This window comes from Eubalaena glacialis, chromosome 5, assembly GCF_028564815.1.
Source record: "Eubalaena glacialis isolate mEubGla1 chromosome 5, mEubGla1.1.hap2.+ XY, whole genome shotgun sequence".
In the NCBI taxonomy this organism is placed as follows: Eukaryota; Metazoa; Chordata; class Mammalia; order Artiodactyla; family Balaenidae; genus Eubalaena; species Eubalaena glacialis.
Window position 1 is genome coordinate 68,268,199 of NC_083720.1, and position 17,191 is coordinate 68,285,389.

The 17,191-nt window shown below is 35.0% G+C and overlaps 1 protein-coding gene across 1 annotated transcript in view; it reads left to right on the plus strand.

Annotated features, from left to right (window-relative positions):
- The window catches only part of SLC30A9 (solute carrier family 30 member 9), a 75,171-nt gene that overhangs the window by 23,412 nt on the left and 34,568 nt on the right, over positions 1-17,191 (plus strand). Inside the window, exons 3-8 of the mRNA XM_061191341.1 lie at positions 1,001-1,063; positions 3,067-3,166; positions 4,800-4,892; positions 5,263-5,345; positions 11,708-11,766; positions 15,066-15,133. Of these exons, the coding sequence (XP_061047324.1) occupies positions 1,001-1,063; positions 3,067-3,166; positions 4,800-4,892; positions 5,263-5,345; positions 11,708-11,766; positions 15,066-15,133 (466 nt within the window). The remainder of the gene's footprint in view (positions 1-1,000; positions 1,064-3,066; positions 3,167-4,799; positions 4,893-5,262; positions 5,346-11,707; positions 11,767-15,065; positions 15,134-17,191) is intronic.

Consider the following 17,191-nt stretch of genomic DNA (forward strand, 5'->3'; position numbering starts at 1 on the left):
TCTATGTGCCAAGTATATTGACCTAGCAGTAGAATTGCTAGGTAATGGGTTATGCTTGTGTTCAACTTTATTAGATAGTGCCAACTTGTTTACCAAGGTAATTGTGCCTGTTTATATTTCTACCAGCAGTGTATGAGTTCCCGTTGCTCCATACCCTTGCCAACATTAGGTATTATCATATTTTTTTATTTTTTGTAATCTGATGGCTGTAAAACAGCATCTTGTGATTTCATTTGGATTCTGTTAATAATGAGGCTATCATCTCTTCATATGTTTATTGGTTATTTGTATTTCCTTTCCTGTGCAAGTTTGTTCTTGTCTTCTGCCCTTATTTTTTCTAATGGGTTGTCTTTTTGTTAATAGATCCGGAGGAATTGTTAAATATTCTTGATAGTTATCCTTTGTTGGTTATATTTGCTGGATATATCTTCTCCTAATTAAGTCATTAATTTGCCTGGAATTGGTTGTTTATGGTGTGAGGTAGATTCCAGTTTTCTTTCATTAAATTTTTTGGAGGGGAGGGAGTTGTACAGTTGGTCCAGTAACCACTTAATCGTCATCCTTTCTTCATTGAATAGTATCTATAGAACAGTTTTGGGTGGAAGAATCGACAGCACGTGCCCTTGTTTTAAAGCGATGCATCTAAATTTTCACCATTGAATGCAATGTTTGTTATAGGTTTGCTTTACCCTTTAAGGAAATTCCTTTTTGTCCTAATTTTCTTAAAAAGGTTTGAAACTTGCATGGGTGCTGAATTTTATTTAATGCTCTTTGTTTAGCTCCTGAAATGATTCTATAGTTTTTCTCCTTCAATCTGTTAATGAGGGGAATTAATAGCTTTTCTAATGTTTAACTACTCTTTCATTCCTAGGATAAATCCAACTTGGTCTGTGATAATATTATCTTTTTTATACATTGCCAGATTGTCAGCTAATATTAAGTTTATAGGTTTGTATGAAAACAACTGCTTAATATAACTTTTTAAAAATGAACTTTACAGCAGAGAATATTGGTGCAGAACTGAAAGCTCCACTTATTAAGCAAGAACCTCTCCAAGTAAGAGGTAAATATATTTTCTATTTTTTATTATAATGGTGTTTTGAATTAAATATATAAAGTTAGTTTATATAGAGCTCTTTATAGTTATAAGGGTATATTCATTTTTCTTTAAATATATTGACCATAAAGATTTATTCTATTTATAAACTAATTTTCTATTGAAGTTTACTTTGCATTTTGGTCATAAATTTTATGGAAGTTCTTTTTTCAAAAGCCCAAAGAAAGGAGTAATGGCAAATAAAAATCATCAATTGCTTTGTCATTTTTAGAAAAGTAATGTGATTAATAAAGAACAAGAGGCCTACACCTACAGCTTGTTCAAATCCAGGTAGAGTTTGGACATTCTTGTCTGATTTCCTTTTCTGGGAGTGATTGAGTGATGAAGGAATTCTTGTTTGCAGCTCTCTTCTTTATAACACGCTATGGCTCCCATCTCCAAAGTAGCATGTTTCACGGAGGTACTAATTCTGTGATTAGGAGCACCATGGCTTTGGTGTCAGACAAAAGTGGATTCAATTTGTAACTTCAGGACATACTAGCTGTATGGCTTTGGGCAGTTTACTTTATTTCTCTGAGCCTTAGTTTCCTCCCTATAAAATCGTGCTAAAAATGGGACTTCTTTTCTAGGATAACTTTGGAGATGATAGTGTACAGTCACAATTAAGAATACTTAATGTTGTCTTATCATCAGTAATCTGGGCTAGGACAGGCCAACAGGGATTTCTAGCTACTTTGAAGAAATTATTAAAAAGTAATGTAAAAAAAAAAACTAATCTTTTTGAAGAGCGATGTAATTCTCCTCTCTGATCCAGAGAAGTTTATTTGGATTTAGAATTTTAGGATTTTTAGAGTAAGGTAGTTTAGAGAAACTCATGCAAAGAGAAACCTGAACTTCTTTATATACTTTTTTTCAAATAAGGTTTTGGTTTTTATATTGAACTTTATTTTTGAAATGTTCTTGTTAACTATTATTTGTACATTTGATTTTAATAGTTCGTGTGTTATTTTAAGAGTCTTTTTACCTACTGTAGTGATGGATAATTTTAGTCTTAATTTATTCTTTCAACTTGTAAGTACAATAGAAAACTCAATAGTTACTAGACATTAGAATAGAATATGAAGTGACTAGGTGACAATTTTCAGAGATTTGCTTATGTTATTTATCTATGTTTTGTGACCAAAAGTCTCACTGTATAAAAATGAACAGACCAATGTTGACTGTAATTTTTAATTCATAGACTATAATTGATGCCAAATTGGTGTTTTATTTTATTATTGATGTCTCTGGCTTTTTTATGAACAGGTTGATACTTGATAATAGGAAAAATTTAGAAGGGAGTATTTTACCTATAGTCTATAATTAACTTCCTATAATTTTTAACTGATAAAAATGTTCATTATAGTTACTTCATCTCTGTTACATTATGTGAGATTGTCCAATGACTTTCAGACTTTTTTGACTGCAACCCACTTAATAAATACTAATGATCTAGTATATATATATATAGATTTTTATGTGTAACTGAAACAAAAGTTTTCACAAAAAGTGCTTATTCTTCATTATGTGCAGTACTCTTTGATTACTTTCTATTTTCATTTTTTATAAAATGCTGGTTTCACCAGTGTTTGTAAAACACCGAACCAGCGTCTAATTTTTTATTGAAACTTCAGTTCATTTTCATTTAGACCCTAAGCAATTTAAATTGTACTAGTACGATTTAAACAGACCAGTAATACCTATACAAGGTATCCTTTAGACAAAGGGCTGACATTTTGTCATCAGTTACTGATGAACTATGGAGATAAAGCTGGGTGGTTACAAGTGTAATTCTGTCCTATTCTGTACTTGGAGTAAACTTTTTTTTTCTGACGCCATTCAGTGCATCAGGAAAAACAGTTTTCTTTGGAATTCATTAGTGAATCCACTTAAAACTCAGCATATGTTCATCTTCAAATGTGACTTCCAATGTGCATATTTAGCATGTTTTCCTATATTTTTGGTTTTAGTCAAAGCCGTCCTTAAAAAGAGGGAATATGGACCAAAGTACACTCAGAATAATTTCATCACTGGAGTCAGAGCAATGAATGAGTTCTGCCTCAAATCCAGGTACAGTAACTTTTTAAAAATGGGGTAGTTTGCTCTATCTAATCTAAATAACCAGTTGTTTCCTAGAATTTGTTACCCACTACCATCCATGTGGAAACTTTACCATGGCTCCTTCCTAAATTGAAGAAGTATTTTTATTCAGTTAAAAAAAATGTTAAAATTGTTAGCTTACTAAACTGACGGCTGCTCCAGCACGAGCAGTTCCAGTGTTTCTTGGCTCCTTTAACTCAAAAAGGTAGGTTCTTCAATATCTTTGTGTCACACAAGAACCTTAGGAGTTTTATTGTTATGTTAATATGTAGCAAAATTATCAATAAGATTATTTGCATATTTGTATAACTTTAAAATTTTGGTTTTTTTGGTAAAGCAGTTTTATTATGTTTATGTTCACACTCCAGCTGTGATTCATGTTGAGTATAAATTATTTTCCTTCTTTCTGGTATCTTGTAATTAAAGAGATTTAGTGAGGTATTTTTCACAGATTTAAACTTTTCCCCCTCTTTTGTGTGTTTACCTAGAAAAACCATATTTATGTGGAAGATTTCTTGGCAATTTTGACATCAGATGATCTAGCCTCCCCCACCACACCCCCAGCCCATGGTCATATCTTCTATGGTCATAACTTCCATAACTATTGAAACAACAACCAATTATAATAATGATATAAAACTATATTCTGTTTCACATTCAAAAATTTTGTGAGTTAAGTAGGTTAGGTATTGCTATCTCCACATTATAGGCCAGGGAACATAATAAAGAGTGATGACCTAGCTTATTTAGTGAGTCAATGACAGAGAGGGAACCAGAATATATATCTTTTGTTACTTGGTCCAGACTTTATTTTAATTGATGTGTGATAGTTGATTGTTGAACTTATTTTATTTTATTTTTACTTTTTATTTATTTATTTTTTGACTGCGCCACACAGCTTGCAGGATCTTATCCCTGACCAGGGATTGAGCCCAGGCCATGGCAGTGAGAGCCTGGAATACTAACCATTAGGCCACCAGGAAACGCCCCAGATTTTTATTTATAGGTCTTTTCGTTGCTATTACAAACTTTCCTTAGGAAGACCAATGATCAAATTTAGTATGACTATTTAGCAGTGACTTGATGAATGTATAAACCTTTCAGAATTTAAGAGAAAGGAAAATAATTAAATAGCATGAAATTGACACATATTCTTTATAACTTGGTATCTATGAATGATATTACCACTTAGTATTAATCTGGATGTAAACAAATGACTGTAAATTTTAAATTTAAATTCTTAAATAGAGGGATAATACTCTAATCCATGTTCTTTCCACTTTTCACTTTCTTTCTTCATACATCAGACATTGCAATGGTGTGTCCCTAGCAGATAAAATGCAAGCACTAACAAAGGAATTGAATCTCTACATATTATGTTATGGTATCTATATTGAGCATCAAGAATACTTCTTAGTGTTTCAACTGTCTCTAAGTCACTTTTGTGTACAAAATGTCATCTTTAAACTGCTTTTTACAGGCTATACAGATTTAGCTATTAAAATGAGGATCAGTGTAGTGGCTTTTATCTGCCCTTAATCCTTTTAAGTACATGAACCATATGAACCTTGTCTGAATAAATTCAACATGTTTCTTTCTTCAGTGATCTAGAACAACTTCGAAAAATCAGACGACGAAGTCCTCATGAAGATACCGAGTCCTTTACTGTATACTTGAGATCAGATGTGGAGACAAAGTAAGAACATAGGTCTTTTAGAATAAAAATACAAGCTGAATTTGGGATTAATAAAAATGTATTTTAGACAGACTCAGAATTTTTAAAATGACATGTTTTAAAAGCAGAATATTTTTACATTTCTAAATTTGTCTGAGAGTTACTAGTATGTACTAGTTAGCAAAAAAAAGTCATAATTTATGAGAAAATTTGCTGTTGAATTTACTCTTATTGTTTAGATTTAATTTAGAAAAATTTAAGTGCTTTATATTTTTCCTAAAGGACCTTATGCTTTGTTGTTAAATTCTCATATAGTTTTAGTTATCTAGATTTAAATATGATTATAATAAAGTCATTAAAATTGTCATTGTTGGTGGTCGTGTGTACACAGATCTTTGGAAGTTTGGGGAAGCCCTGAAGCTCTTGCCAGAGAGAAAAAACTTCGTAAGGAAGCAGAAATAGAATATAGAGAAAGTAAGTATATTAAATTTACAGCTGAGTTAACTGAAAAGCAACTTGTAAGTAAGACCTGTGCCTGTAATAACTATGCCCTCCCTAGTGGTTGCCCACCTCTTGGCTTTGGCTTTGTTACTTCTAGCAAATACCAGTTTTCATTTTGGGATTCAATTATTTTATAAAAACGGTATTATTTCTTTTCTCCTCTATAGCTTTTTAAAGATCATGAGAGCAAGCAAAGCTAGTTTGTGGTTTCTATAAGATATATGAATATTAAAACTTACAGTCTGATTTGAAGATTGTACCTGTTTAAAGGTAAATCCTAGTTTCTAAGGGGTTTTGGCCTCTCAGAAGAAGCAAACAACTGTTGAGCATCTTTATATTCACAGATATGCTAAGTAGAGCTGCACTTAAATCCACAGGAATGAAATGTTTAGTTTCTTTTTTTTAAATTTGTTTTTCAGTGAGGTAACATTGGTTTATAACATATATTTCATGTGTACAACATTATATTTCTACTTCTGTTTACCCTACAGTGTGATCACCACCAAAAAATTTAGTTTCCATCTGTTACTGTACAGTTGATCCATTTTACCCATTTCACCCTCAAGTAACCACTACTGTTTTCTGTATCTACATTTTTGGTTTGCTTTGGATTGTTCATTTATTTCATTTGTTTGTTTGTTTGTTTTTTATATTCCACATATGAGTGAAATCATATGGTATTTATATCTCTCCATCTGACTTGTCTCACTTAGCAGATGGCAAGAGTTCACCTTTTTTATGACTGAGTAGTATTCCATTGAGTAAAAATACCACATCTTTATCCATTCATCTGTTGTTGGGCACTTAGGTTGTTTCCATATCTTGGCTATTGAAAATAATGCTGCAATGAACATAGAGGTGTGTATATCTTTTCTAATTAGTGTTTTCATATTCTTTGGATTAAATACCCAAAAATGGGATAGCTAGATCATATGGTAATTTTATTCTTAATTTTTTGAGGAATCTCCGTACTGTTTTTCTTAGTAGGCTGCACTAATTTGCATTCCCATCAACAATGCATATGGTTTTCCTTTTCTCCACATCCTCACCAACACTTGTTTTTTCTTGCCTTTTTGATACTAGCCATTTGAACAGGCGTGAGGTGATGTCTTATTGTGTTTTGATTTGCATTTCCCTAATAGTTAGTGATGTTGAACATCTTTTCATATTCTATTGGCCATCTGTATGAAAAAATGTCTTTGGAAAAATGCCTATTCAGCTCCTCTGCATTTTTAAATTGTTTTTTTGTTGTTGTTGTTTAATTGGGTTGTCTATATTTTTTGGATATTAACCCCTTATCAGATATTTCATTTCTTTTCCCTTACCTGAGGAGATATAGCTAGAAATATAGAGTGAAGACCGATGTCAGAGTGTACTGTTTATGTTTTCTTCTAGGAGTTTTATGGTTTCAAGCCTTACATTGAGGTCTTTAATCCATTTTGTGTTGATTTTTGTTTAGGGTGTGAGCTAATGGCCTAGTTTCATCTTTTTGCATGTAGCTGTCCCATTGTCCCAATTTTCCCAACTAATGAGTTGAAGAGACTGTCCTTCTTCCATTGTATGAAATTTGCTCCTTTGTCATAAATTAATTGTCCATATATGTGTGGGTTTGTTTCTGGGCTCTAAATTCTGTTCCACTGATGTATGTCTCTGTTTTTCTGCCAATACCATGCTGTTTTGATCACTGTGGCTTTGTAATTTAGTTTGAAATCAGGGCATGTGATACCTCCAGCTTTATTTTTATTCTTTTCTCAGTATTGCTTTGGCTATTTGGGGTTTTTTGTGGTTTCATAAAACTTTTAGAATTTTTTGGTTCTATTTCTGTGTGAAAAATGCCCTTGGGGTTTTGATAGGGATGTGTTGAGTCTGTAGCTGAAATGTTTTTTTTTTTTAATTGGGGTATAGTTGTTTTACAATGTTGTGTTAGTTTCTGCTGTACAGCAAAGTGAAGTAGAGTTCCCTGTGCTATACAGCAGGTTCTCATTAGTTATTTTATACATATTAGTGTATATATGTCAATCCCAATCTCCCAATTCATCCCATCCCTCCTTTCCCCCCTTGGTGTCCATACATTTGTTCTCTATGTGTGTCTATATTTCTGCCTTGCAAACAGGTTCATCTCTACCATTTTTCTAGATTCTACATATATGCATTCATATACAATATTTGTTTTTCTCTTTCTGACTTACTTCACTCTGTATGACAGTCTCTAGGTCCATTCACATCTCTACAAATGACCCAGTTTTGTTCCTTTTTATGGCTGAGTAATATTCCATTGTATATATGTACCACATCTTCTTTATCCATTCGTCTGTCAACGGGCATTTAGGTTGTTTCCATGACCTGGCTATTGTAAATAGTGCCGCAATGAACATTGGGGTGCATGTGTCTTTTTTTTTTTTTTTAATAAATTTATTTATTTGTTTTTGGCTCCTTTGGGTCTTGGTTGTGGTGCACGGGCTTCATTGCAGTGGCTTCTCTTGTTGCCGAGCACGGGCTCTAGGCACGTGGGCTCTAGAGCACAGGCTCAGTAGTTGTGGCACACGGGCTTAGTTGCTCCGCGGCGTGTGGGATCTTCCCGGACCAGGGCTCGAACCCGTGTCCCCTGCATTGGCAGGCGGATTCTTAACCACTGCGCCACCAGGGAAGCCTGCATGTGTCTTTTTGAGTTATGGTTTTCTCTGGTTATATGCCCAAGAGTTAGATTGATGGGTCATATGGTAATTCTATTTTTAGTTTTTTTAAGGAACCTCCATACTGTTCTCCATAGCGGTTGTATCAATTTACATTCCCACCAACAGTGCAAGAGGGTTCCCTTTTCTCCGCACCCTCTCCTGTAGCTGAAATGTTTACTTTTTTTTTTTTTTTTTGGCTGCACTGCACGGCTTATGGGATCTTAGTTCCCTGACCAGGGATTGAACCCGTGTCCTCTATAGTGGAAGCGCAGAGTCCTAACCACTGGACCACCAGGGAATTCCATGAAATGTTTACTTTTGATGAAAGAAATACATGTGGGGGTCAGGGAGCCCCAGAATTGTGGTATCACTATTCAGTTAATGGCTTCCATTGGGTTTCTTTATAGGCAATACAGGTGCTAATATAGGATATGATGAAATCTTCTTTGGGTAGGGCATAATCCATTGGGGAATTAGATACTTGTACTACAGTTACACTTCTTTTACTCTGTGGAACTGAATGGTAACGTGGCAGGATTAAAGTAGAGATAGACATGCTAGTATCTGCAAAAATAAGACTTTTTTTTTTTTTTTGGTCAGGCTTTATTTAGGAGGATTCTGACTTCTTTAACTATATTTCTAAGTTCTGCATAGGACCAAGGCTTAAAGGTGACAATATTTCCTTCTCCTCATGAGTTGGTGAAGTTTCTAGGTGGAAATTGTGAGACAGTTGTGGTCAGTAGCACAGGAAGAAAAGGGGTTGGGAGAGTTTTTTGAGTGTGTGGGTGCTCAGTGTCAAGAGGGACAGCAGTGGGTAGGAAGGAGGTCAGGAGATTGGGAAGAACGTGGAGAAGACATGCAAGGAAGGAAAGAACAAAGTAGGCAAAGTCGTGGTGCTCAACTTCACTTTGGCCAGTGGAAACATCTCAAATTGGCTCCGAAGTCCTTTTGTCATAATCCAGGTACTGTTGTAGCATCCTTGCTTTTAGTTACAATAAGATGTTTCAGGTTTATTTAGTATATTTCCTGCCCCAGATTGGGAATCAGCCATTTCTAGTAGGAGATCCTTTCCTTTTAATAGGAAATAAAATTGAGAGACCTGTGGGCATTAGAGATACTCATTCTTAACAGGTTGATGTATTTTTAAGGTCTTTTCAGTGGACAGAGCTAGGAAATACTTTTTGTTTCTTAAGAAAAAATACATAGGTTATTCTGATAAACACTGTTTCTTTTCTTTTTGTATCTCTTACACTGAAAATCTTATTTCTTAATTCATTAACATAATTAATTACATTTTTGGTTTGTTCTTATATGTGTATACACACATATAGAGAGAATACAGTGTAGTTTAAAACTAACAGGGTCGATATTGCTATCAAGGTGTTTTAAGATTTCTGTTTTTCTTTTTGTCATTATTATATATCCCACTAGGGATATATAGTCAAATGTCTATGCTTTAAAGTCACTTTTAATTTCTCATTGTATGGATAAACCATCTAACAGATGTAAAATTAGCTTCATTTGTTTCATTTTGCTTTCGATTTTGAGAAATTATTTTTATTTTATAATTTTGTAAAACATTTACACGATTCCAAAGTGATCTTTACCAGACAAAACACTTTAGAGAAGTTTAGCTCCCATCCCTGTCTTCTCTACCCTACTCCCTCTCTCTAGCATAGGTAACTGTTTAAAAAATTAGTTTGGGGTCTTTCCTGGTGGCATAGTGGTTAAGAATCCGCCTGCCAATGCAGGGGACACTTGTTCGAGTCCTGGTCCGGGAAGATCCCACATGCCACGGAGCAACTAAGCCCATGCACCACAGCTACTGAGCCTGCGCTCTAGAGCCCACGAGCCACAGCTACTGAAGCCCGCGCGCCTAGAGCGTGTGCTCCACAACAAGAAAAGCCACCGCAGTGAGAAGCCTGCACACCGCATCGAAGAGTAGCCCCCGCTCGCTGCAACTAGAGAAAACCCGTGCACAGCAACAAAGACCCAACAGCAGCCAAAAATAAACAAAATAAAATAAATTAATTAAAAAAAAATTTAGTTTGGGGGTTATTTTTTCCATTAAAAAAAAGGCAATAAAATAGCATACATACTGGTAATTTAGACTCCCCTTTTCATAAATAAGGCATACTATGCATACTTTCTGTGCTTGCTTTTGTTTTTTTTTTTTTTTTTTTACCTGATAATATGTCCTGGAGAATATTCCATAGCAGGAAATAGAGACATTTCTTCATTTCTTTTATAATACTCCATTTTGGGGGGTACACCATAGTTTATTCAGTTATTTCCTCCTAGGTCATTTCCAGTTTTTTGCTAGTAAAATAATGATACCATGAATAGCCTTGTACATATATTAAAGGAGATATTTAAAGTACAGAATTTGAGAAAGCATAGTAATAGAAAAATATTTTTTCCTGTATTTTTAAACTTTGAGCTAACAATGAAGAATTGGTTCTTATATTTTTTAGTTAATACTGAGAAGAGAATCTTAGCAAACTGCCTTTATCTCATTGCAAAAATACAACATAAAATTTATCATTTTAACTGTTTTTATGTGTATAGTTCAGAAGTGCTAAGTATATTCACATTGTTATGAAACATTTCCAGAAAATGTTCTTCTGGAACCTTTTTCATCTTGCAAAACTGAAACTGTACATGTTAAACAATTCCCTTCTCCCTCTCCCTCGAAGCCCTAGTAACTACTATTCTTTTTTCTGCTTCTGTGAATTTGACTACTGTAGATACCTCACATAAATGGAATCATACAGTATTTGTCTTTTTGACTAAGTTATTTCACTTAGCATAATGTCCTCAAGGTTCATCCATGTGACAGGATTTCCTTCCTCATAAAGTTTAAATAGTATTCCATTGTATGCATATACCACATTTTGTTTATCCATTTATTCGTCCATGGATGTTTTGGTTGCTTTCACTTCTTGCCCATTGTGAATGGTGCTGCTGTGTGCTGCTGTGAATTTGGGTGTGAAAATACCTCTTTGAGACTGTGCTTTCATTTTTTTTACGTCTATACCCAGAAGTGGGATTGCTAGATCATATGGTAGTTTTTAATTTTTTTGAAGAACCTCCATGTTTTCCATGGCAGTTGCAATATTTTATTATCCTACCAACATACTCAGGATTTCCACTTTCTCTACATCCTTGCCTATACTTGTTACTATTATTATTATTTTTTTGGCTGCGCTGTGTGGCGTGCGGGATCTTAGTTCCCTGACCAGTGATCAAACCTGTGCTCCCTGCATTGGGAGTGTGGAGTCTTAACCACTGGACCACCAGGGAAGTCCCTATACTTGTTATTTTTTGTTGTTGTTTTTGTTTTTTTTGATAGTAGCCATTCTGATGGGTGTGAAGTGATACCTCATTGTGGTTTTGATTTGCATTTCTCTGATGATTAGTGATACGAGCATCTTTTCATATGCCTGTTGGCCATCTGTATATCATCTTTGGAGAAAAGTATTCAAATCCTTTGCCTATTTTTTAATCAAGTTGCAAATTCACATTTCTTCTAATAACATATTTTTGTTGGTAGCTAGTAGAAGATGATTTAACGTAGTCTTAGAATAATTGTGTTAATCTAAAATGTGACTGATAAGAATATGTATGACCTAAATGTATTGTGTAATTCTTTTCTTATAGGGCTATTTAGAAACCAAAAAATATTGAGAGAATATAGAGAGTTTCTGGGCAATACCAAGGTAAGGATATCTTTCTGTTAATGTTATGTGTGTATGTGTTGCACAGAAAATCCTAGTATCAGTCCATGGTGAAAATCTAGCATGTCTGTGATCCTATACCAAGATTTTCTTAAGTAGATTGTAATCTACTGAATTATAATCTCTTTGCTTCTGTCTGTTTTTCTTAAAATTAAAAAAATTGGGACATAAGTTCTCTTTAAATTCATAACTGTGTTATAAACCATAAGCATATAGGTATAGATGATTTATTTTGTTAGATTTTTAGCAAGATTTAGCTCTTGTATACACCTTTAATTTCCTTTATTCTTTTTCCTTCTACTCTTAACCTTGTTTAACATTCAAAGTGCTAATCCTCTGCTTGTACCCAAGAAGCTCAGCCCTTAGAGGAGAAAATTGCACAGCCATTTTGATGATTTTTTTTCTTTATTATATGAGTGTACAAAATCAGTGGACACTCAATATTTGTCAGTCTTACTAAACTTCCATAGTACGTTCACTCTCCCATTCTGTGAGGTACTTATTGCATACCTTTTCCTCTCTTCCCAAACTTCCTGCAGACTCACTTTCCCTCTTCAGCTGATGACCTTGTTTTATATTTCATTGAAAAAATAGATCTAATCTGATAGAAGTACCTTATCTTTCCATTAGCAGATTTACTACCTTATTGACAAGTGTGCCAGAATAACTCTGTTTTCCTTCCTATCAGAAGGAAATTAATATTGGGACCAGTATAGAAAGTTTACCTTTACTGTCCCACTTCTTTATTTTATTTTTTTTAAACTAGATTGCCTGTTTATTATTAAAGGATATATAATTCAGGAACAGCCAGATGGAAGAGGTGCAGGAGGCAAGGCATGTGGGAAGGGGCTCAGAACTTCCATGCTCTCTGGGCAGCCACTCTCCCTGAATCTCCACACATTCACCAAACCCCGTCCTTTCAGGGTTTTATGGAGGCTTCATAACATAAGCATGATTGATTAAACCACTGGCCATTGGAGGCTGAACTCAGTCTCCAGCCTCTTTCCCAGCACTGGAGGTTGGAAAGTTATAACCCTCTAATTACATGGTTGGCTCCTCTGGTGACCAGCCCCAAATCTTACTTTCTTTTTTTTTTTTTTTTTTTAAACTAATTTTTATTGGAGTATAGTTGCTTTACAATGTTGTGTTAGTTTCTGCTGTACAGCAAGGTGAATCAGCTATACGTAGACATACATCCCCTCTTTTTTGGATTTCCTTCCCATTTAGGTCACCACAGAGCACTGAGTAGAGTTCTCTGTGCTATACAGTAGGTTCTCACTAGTTATCTATTGATATTTTATACATAGTAGTGTATATATGTCAATCACAATCTTCCAATTCATCCCCCCCACCCCCCTTCCCTGCTTGGTGTCCATACGTTTGTTCTCTACGTCTGTGTCTCTATTTTTGCTTTGCAAATAAGTTCATCTGTATCATTTTCCTAGATTCCACATATAAGCGATACTATACAATATTTGTTTTTCTCTTTCTGACTTACTTCACCCTGTATGACAGTCTGGGCCCATCCACGTCTCTGCAAATGGCACGATTTCATTCCTTTTTATGGCTGAGTAATATTCCATTCTATATATATACCACATCTTTTTTATCCATTCCTCTGTTGATAGACGTTTAGGTTGCTTCCATGTCCTGGCTATTGTAAATAGTGCTGCAATGAACATTGGGGTGCATGTATCTTTTTGAATTACGGTTCTCTCTGCGTTTATGCCCAGGAGTGGGATTGCTGGGTATATGGTAGTTCTATTTTTAATTTTTAAAAATTTTTTATTTATTTATTTATTTATGGCTGCATTGGGTCCTTGTTGCTGTGCACGGGCTTTCTTTAGTTTCGGGGGCTACTCTTCGTTTTGGTGCACGGGCTTCTCATTGCAGTGGCTTCTCTTGTTGTGGAACACGGGCGATGTGCGGGCTTCAGTAGTTGCGGCACGTGGGGTCAGGAGTTGTGGTTCGTGGGCTCTAGAGCGCAGGCTCAGTACTTGTGGTGCATAGGCTTAGTTGCTCCGCGGCATGCGGGATCTTCCCAGATCAGGACTCGAACCCTTGTCCCCTGCATTGGCAGGTGGATTCTTAACCACTGTGCAAACAGGGAAGTCACCAGCCTTGTTTTTGTCCATTCTTCACACGAAACTTACTTCTGTTTCAGAATCTTTGAGTGTGTTGTATACTCTGCCTAAACCATTTTTCTTCCAAATTTTTCATGGTTGCCTCCTTCTCATCATTGAACTTCTTTCCCTCACTATTCTAACTAAAATAACCCTCTCCATCATACCCCCCCAACACTATTCTCTCAGTCTCTGTTTTAGTTTCTTTATTATATTTATCACTATCAGATATGATGGACTTATTCTCTATCTTCCTATACTAGGCAGTGAGATCTATGAAGGCAGGGACTCTGTTTTGTTTACTGTTGTGCCCCAGCATCTAGAACTGTGCCAGGCATATAGTACTTGTACAATAAATATTTCTTGAATAAATTACATAAGGCAGAATATATGACGTGCTTCAATAGAAACGTAAAGTACAATAATAAATGTGTAGTAGAGTGAGTGTTGTCTGTGGGGGACCAAGGAAGGCTTTACGTAGAAAGGTGACACTTGGCCAGATATACAAGAAGATGAGTAAAGCTTGCCCAGGTTGCGGTGGAAGATGATAGCATTCCAAGGAGAGGAAAGAGCAGGAGGAGAAACACAGAAAGTATAAATTCAAGGAATAGCAGAACATTTGACTGAAGAAAAATATTTTCTCTGAATATGTTCTTGTTTGATTTCCTTTTGTTTTGGTGTGTTTTGAAATTAAACACATTGTTATCACTTGATGTCTTTGGTCTTTAGAGAACAGTCATGAGTTAAATTAGAGCAACAAACTTGTTGGCTTTGGCTGTTCCTTGTACTATAAGTTAAGAAGTTGCTCAAGAAATGGGAAAATTTTAGGGTATTTCAGTGCAGTACATTTTTATCACTTTACTTCTGGTTTTTATGTAACCAACTCGGAATTTTTCCTGAAGTAGCCAGGAAATGAATTACAAGGAAATAAACAATTAATGTTCTGCAAAAGGGCCCACATGTACTTTCAATTTCCGTCTTCTCACATCTTAAACAGGAAATTCTAGAGAAAAAGAATTAAATAAGTAAATCTAGTTGTTTAGAGGCGTTGATAACGGAGGTATTTTCTGGTGTGTCAAGAGTCACTTATTAGCGTCATAATGCTTCTCTGGGAAATGTTAGAGATTTTTTGTTTTTGTTTTTGTTTTTGTCTTATAGCCACGCTCTAGACCGACATCAGTTTTTTTTAAGGGGCCAGGAAAGGTGGTGATGGTTGCCATTTGCATGTAAGTACTGAAATATAAGCCTTTTAAAATAGAAATATTTTTAATGTATATATCCTTGAATGTATAAATTTATTACTTGGTATCTAGATAAAGATAAAGGTGCTATCTGAAAATTTTTCTCTCGTTTTCACTGGCATTTATAGAAGTCTTTTTTAAAAAGTTAAATTGGCCAAGGTTACTTTTAGAGTAACTAAAGCAACCTGGGTTATAACTACTGGAGAGTACCTGCGCTTTTATTTTTCTCCCACTTAACCTTGGTAGAACATAATTAATGCTTTTGCCTCTTTCTTTTTTCCTCTTTCTTCTTTTTTTTTTTTTAACTTTTTATTTTATATTGGAGTATAGGCAGTTAACAATATTGTGATAGTTTCAGGTGCACAGCAAAGCGACTCAGCCATACATATACATGTATCCATTCTCCCCCCAAACTCCCCTCCCATCCCGGCTGCCAGATAACACTGAGCAGAGTTCCCTGTGCTATACAGTAGGTTATTCATTTTAAATATAGCAGTGTGTACTTCTCCTTCTTCTTGATTCCTAATTATTTTGCCTACCTTTTATCTATTTTAATGAATAATCTAATTTAGGATGTTTAAGAGCATTAATTCCATAATTCATTAGTTTGTTCTTTTATTTCTAAAATACATGTGTTACATGTGTCAGGAATTTTGATATGGTCTGGAAATGTAAAGGTAAAATACATAATTCTTACCTTCAAGGATTGGAGGGACACTAGACTAGAAGAAGTCATTTGTAATAATACAGAAAAGATAGTGGTAGTAGGGATGGAGAGTCACGGTTAGTTTCAAAAAGTATTTAGGTGGTCTGGTTAGCGATGGTGCCCAGGTTTCTGGTTTGGACAATTGGATAGATATTGCACCATCACTGAGAGAAGGAACGCTGGAAGGAGGGGGCAGGGTGGGAGCAAAGGAAATAATGAGTTCCTTTTTGAGTTTGAGTTATTTATAGGGCACCCAAGGGGAGTTGGTCAGCAGAATTAATTCTTTTCATCAATAAAACAGGATTAACAATGAAAGCTTTTTATATTGGAGGAATGTATGTAATGTATATAAACTGCTTATTAGCATAGTACCTGTTACATAATAGGTACTTAATAATTATTATTGTTAGTATATATGACTCTGAAGCTCAGGAGGGAGATCTGGATTAGAGATATAGAATCAAGAGTTATTAGTATATAGATGATAATTAAAGCCATAGGAGTAGTTAAGATCACCTGGAGAATGTGTATGTAGTGTATGAGGAAGGAAAAGCTCTTCAGAAAAAACCTTGAAGAACGCTAACATTTAAGAAACGGGTAGAAGAAAAAGAGCCTGCAGAAGAGACGAAGGAAGAGTAAAGAGAAAGGTAGGAAGAAAACCAGGAGTATTGTGGAAATCAAGGAAGACAGTGTTTTCAGAAAATAGTGGCAAATGCTTCTGTGAGATTAAGGAGAATATTAAAATGTTTTCAGGAATTTAATAGCAAGAAACAGTTGATGTACTGATAAAAACAATCTTACGAGGTGTTAGCGGCAGAAGCCACTGTTTAATGGATTGAAGACTGAGTGCAAAGTGAGGAAAACTGAGACAGCAAGAGTGGATATAATTCTTTCAAGAAATTATTTGAAATGGAGGAGAGGAGAAAAGGGTAGCTGGAAGGGGATGTACAGTTTCCTTATTTATAAAATGAGGATGTAGTAACTACTACAATGTTAGCATTTGTATAATAGAGTTATAATAAAACATGGTAAGTGACTATAGTATAGTGCCTGAGATAAATTATACTAGTTATTACTGTTGGAATCTGAGCACAGCTGGCTTCCTCAGAGCTAACCATGTTTATTTTAGCATGTATGGCCTTCTCGTATGACACAGACTATTTGGTCTAGTTTTGTCTTCACCTCTGGCATCTGCCTAATTAAATAAACGGACCTTCACCAACGTCTTCCCTTTGACACTGGCCTACTGAACAATACCAAGTGCACATAAGACACATAATTTCCTTTCTGGTTCCATTTTGTTCATATGTAGAACACCCTCTTTTCTCATCTTTCCA